The sequence below is a fragment of the Platalea leucorodia genome, assembly GCF_965183815.1.
Source record: "Platalea leucorodia genome assembly, chromosome: 1".
NCBI lineage: Eukaryota > Metazoa > Chordata > Aves > Pelecaniformes > Threskiornithidae > Platalea > Platalea leucorodia.
The window spans coordinates 26426561-26430309 of NC_138823.1; the positions used below are offsets into that span (position 1 = coordinate 26426561).

At 66.3% G+C, this 3749-nt stretch overlaps 1 protein-coding gene across 1 annotated transcript; it reads left to right on the forward strand.

Moving 5' to 3' along the window:
* The first annotated feature begins 2297 nt into the window (after positions 1–2297).
* On the forward strand, positions 2298–3196 carry LOC309589991 (GSK-3-binding protein-like). The gene has a single exon (XM_082310791.1). The coding sequence runs from the start codon at positions 2335–2337 to the stop codon at positions 2938–2940; it is 606 nt and encodes a 201-aa protein (XP_082166917.1). The 5' UTR covers positions 2298–2334; the 3' UTR covers positions 2941–3196.
* The last annotated feature ends 553 nt before the right edge of the window (positions 3197–3749 follow it).

A 3749-nucleotide genomic window follows, 5' to 3' on the forward strand; every position in this document is an offset into this window, starting at 1 on the left:
TATTTTCAGGGGGTTTAGTCCTAAAATCCTCGACAGATACTTACTCAGTTGATTGTCAATCAGTCATCACTGAAGTTTTGCATTAAAAAAGATCTGAGGACATCAGGATTCTGCTAATGACTGCGCGCTGAGCTCCCTATCTGTGGCACTGATCTGCTCTATCCTGCAAACTTTTCCCAGCGCTGCTGTTGGTTAGGGATGCAATGAAGCACGATTTGTGATTATCATTGCTGGGCTCATGAAAGCCCCAGGTGTAGATGTAATCACAAACAGCACTGAGCTTTTGCTGGTATAGCTTATTTTGCTTTTGTGGGAGGAGAAGAAAAGGCTGGAATAAGCTGTACTGGTTTATTGCAGTTTTGCTTGAACAGAATACCAGATTACCTACTCAGAAGTGCTCTGAATATAGATCTCCCTTGGAGTTGAAGTAGATCCATCCGCTGCATCTATGTAGGCCGTTCTTTATCTCACTTGAAAAGATACTGCATAATTAAGGAACAAGGGTAGAAGTGTTTTCTTAAAAATATTTTGGCGTGGGGAAACAAGATCCCACTTTTTCATTACCTGGAGAACTGTCTTAACGACCAGGTACCAAGAAGGCGCTGAAAGTAAGAAAATATCAGTACGCTAAGTACATATATGAATAAATAATATGCAATTAGGTAGCATTTTTTATGCCCAGCTCACATAAATCCATCCTGGAAATGTAGTAACGACTTGGACACCTAGGCTGGAGGGACCAGTAACATGTTCGGGTGACAGGCATGGTCACAGCCACGTGCACGTACGCACGGGGCCCCTTTCGCTTTGTACAGCAAGTGAAAGTAGCTCAGGCAAACACGGACAAACGGACCGAAGGCCATGCCCTCTCCTTTGCCAGCCGCTTACTGATTAACCGAGGGCACGGTGCCGATCGCAGTTATGCGCGTGAGCAACTGCCACCTCACGAGCGGTTCCCCCACCGCACGCCCAGTGACATGAATGAGCGTGTTCTGGACTATGCCCCCAGTGTTTTGACATCCAGAAAATGTTATTTAAGGCTCATCGTGGAAACTTTAGCACTCGCTTAAAGGACGTGGTGGCGGATTCGAGGGAAGGAATGGGACAGGGACGGGAAGAGGCAGGACGGAGCCTTGGTGCAGGCGATGAAGTAAACCGCAGGCGGGTAGAAAACCCGAGACAACGCTCGCAGAGACTTGCTTCGAGTCTGCTAATTCTAGTGATGGAAAACAAGACCCCAAAGGCATTCCTATGCCAAGGGATTAACCCCCAACCAGCGTGCTGCCGGAGGCGCGGACAGGGCAGGCACACACCGGGCAGGGGAGCCGCGGCCGCCGAGCGCGAACGGGCGGCAGTGGGCCGCCGCGTTGGCATCTCGCAACCGGGCGCTGCGGCGCGACCGTGGGGCCGCCCGAGAACCGACCCTCGCGGGGGGCTGCTGCGGCGGGCACGGCCGCGGCCCGCCCCGCCCCGCCGGCGCCCCCCGAGGGCGACGCGGGCGCCGCTTCCACGTGCGGCGTGGCGGGGAAAGCGGAAACCCGCGCGACCGCCGTCCCCCGACAGCAGGGAGGCGGTTACAGAGCCACGGGCATTCGCTCGCACGCGGAGCCCGTCAGAGCGCTAACGGTTTCCCGGGGCGGCCTCTGCCAGGCCGGCGGGGCTGGGGCAGGCGCGGTGCCGACCCGAGGAAGCTCCTCGGGCAGGCGCCCGCCCTTGCCTCTGCGCCCGGGCGCCGTTCGCCCCCCTCGGCGCCCCCCGCTTCTCCTCCGGGCACCCGCCCCGAGGCGGCAGGGCGGCGGCGGGCCGCGGTCGCCCAGCGCGGCCCCTTCCCGCGGGCCGGCCCCGCGCCTCCCCTCCGCCGGGCCGCCCGCCCGCCCCGCCCCCTCACACCCCTCCCGCCAATCACCCTGGCCCCGCCTCCCGGGCCCGAGGTGCGGGGTTTGAAAGCGGGACGGTCCACGCGGCGCGCAGACGTGGGGGGGGGGGGAGAGGGAGCGGTGTGGCCGGTGGGCGCCGGGCGGTCGCGCCCCGCCGGCGGTCTCCGCCCGCGGGAGCCGCCGCCGCACCGTCGCCGAGTGTTCCCCGCCAGCCGCGCGGGGCGCTGGCGGCGGGGGCGGCCGGCGGTTGGGCGGCCGCGGGGGCCTCCCCCCCCCGCCCGGCGCAGTGGGAGGCGCCCGGGATCCCGCGTCACCCATTGTTTACAAACCAACCCCAGCGGGCCGGGCTCCAGCTTCAACCGCAGCCGCCGGAGCCGCGTGTGCTCGCCTGCGCGCGGGGCGGCGGGCGGCGGCCCCGGTCCCGCTGCGGCTGCGGCGCGGCAGGGCGCCGGCCGAGATGCCGTGCCGCCCGGGCGAGCGCTTCCTGCTGCTGGAGCGCTCGGTCGCCGTGGGGCAAGCGGGCTCCAAGGAGGTGGACGCGCTGGTGGCCAAGCTGGGCGAGGTGCTGCAGCTGAGCGCCCAGCGGGCGCCGCCGCCGCCCCGCGCCCCCAAGCACCTGGGGCCGGGCAGCGCCCGCGACCGCGCCGCCCCCTACTCGCCGCGCTGCAGCGGCGGCGGCGGCGGCCTGCTGGCGCCGCGGGGGCCGGCCCCGCCGCAAGCCCACCAGCAGCACGCCGAGCCCCCGCGGCCGGACCGGAGCGGCCACCAGCGGGTGACCAAGCAGCTGTGCGGCCGGGGCTGGCTGCGGAGCGCCGCCCGCCGGAGGAAGCAACCGCCGCCGGGGCCGGGCGACGGGCCGGCGGAGGAGGAGGACCCCCACCGGCTCCTGCAGCAGCTCATCCTCTCCGGCAACCTCATCAAAGAAGCCGTCCGGCGGCTGCAGCTAGCGGCGGCGGCAGCGGCGGCGGCGGCCTCCACGGCCTCCAGCGGCAGCGCCTCGGCGGGGAGCAGCGGCGCGGACGGCGAGGCGGCCGAGGCGGCGGCGGTGCAGCCCCTGCAGTAGCCGGCGGGGACGAGCGGCGGCGGCGGCCGGGTCAGAAGAGCGCGGCGGGGGCGGCCGCTGGCGGCGGCGGCGGCGGCGGGGCCCCCCGCCGAGCGGACTGCGGGAGCGGGTGCGGGCTCGGCCGCGATGTAAGTCTCCCCGGCGGCAGCGGGGCGGCGGGGCCCCCCCCGCGGCGGGGTCGGGCTCGGTTGGGGTGGGCCGGGTGTGCCCCCCCCCGCCCCAAGGTCACCCCCGGCCCGGCGCCGAGCCCCGCCGCTCCCCCGCCGGCGGAGGCCGCGCACGCCGCCCGCCCCGAGCTGTTGTTGTGCTCCCCCCTCCTCGGCCTTCCCCGGGAGCTCCTCCTCCTCCTCCCCCCCCCCCCCCCCCCCCCCCCAGCGGGGCACCGGGGCCGCGGGCCCCCCGCCGCCGGTCCCCCGCCGCCGCGGGGCTGCTCCGCCGCCGGGCTCCGTTTCCCAGGAGCCATTTGCAATAATTCCCGCTGACCCCGGCGGGAGGTGTTCCCTTTCCCCTCCCGGGCTGGTTTGGTTTTTTTTGTTTGGGGTTTTTTTATTATTATTTTAACGTTTATTATTATTTTTTCCCGTTGCAACTGTATGAAGCAGTTTTAAAAATGTGAATATCAAAGCTGGAAGGCAGCTGGACTTGTAATTGTAAAGCCTGATAAGTGACTGGAGCCTGAGACGCATTGTTCACATAAGGTAGCCGAAACAAGTTTTTTCTACCAAAAAAAAAAAAAAAAAGAAAAAAAAAATCCACCTGAATCCACCCTTCCCCAACAAACTCAATGGCTCAAATACAAGGTGCAGCTG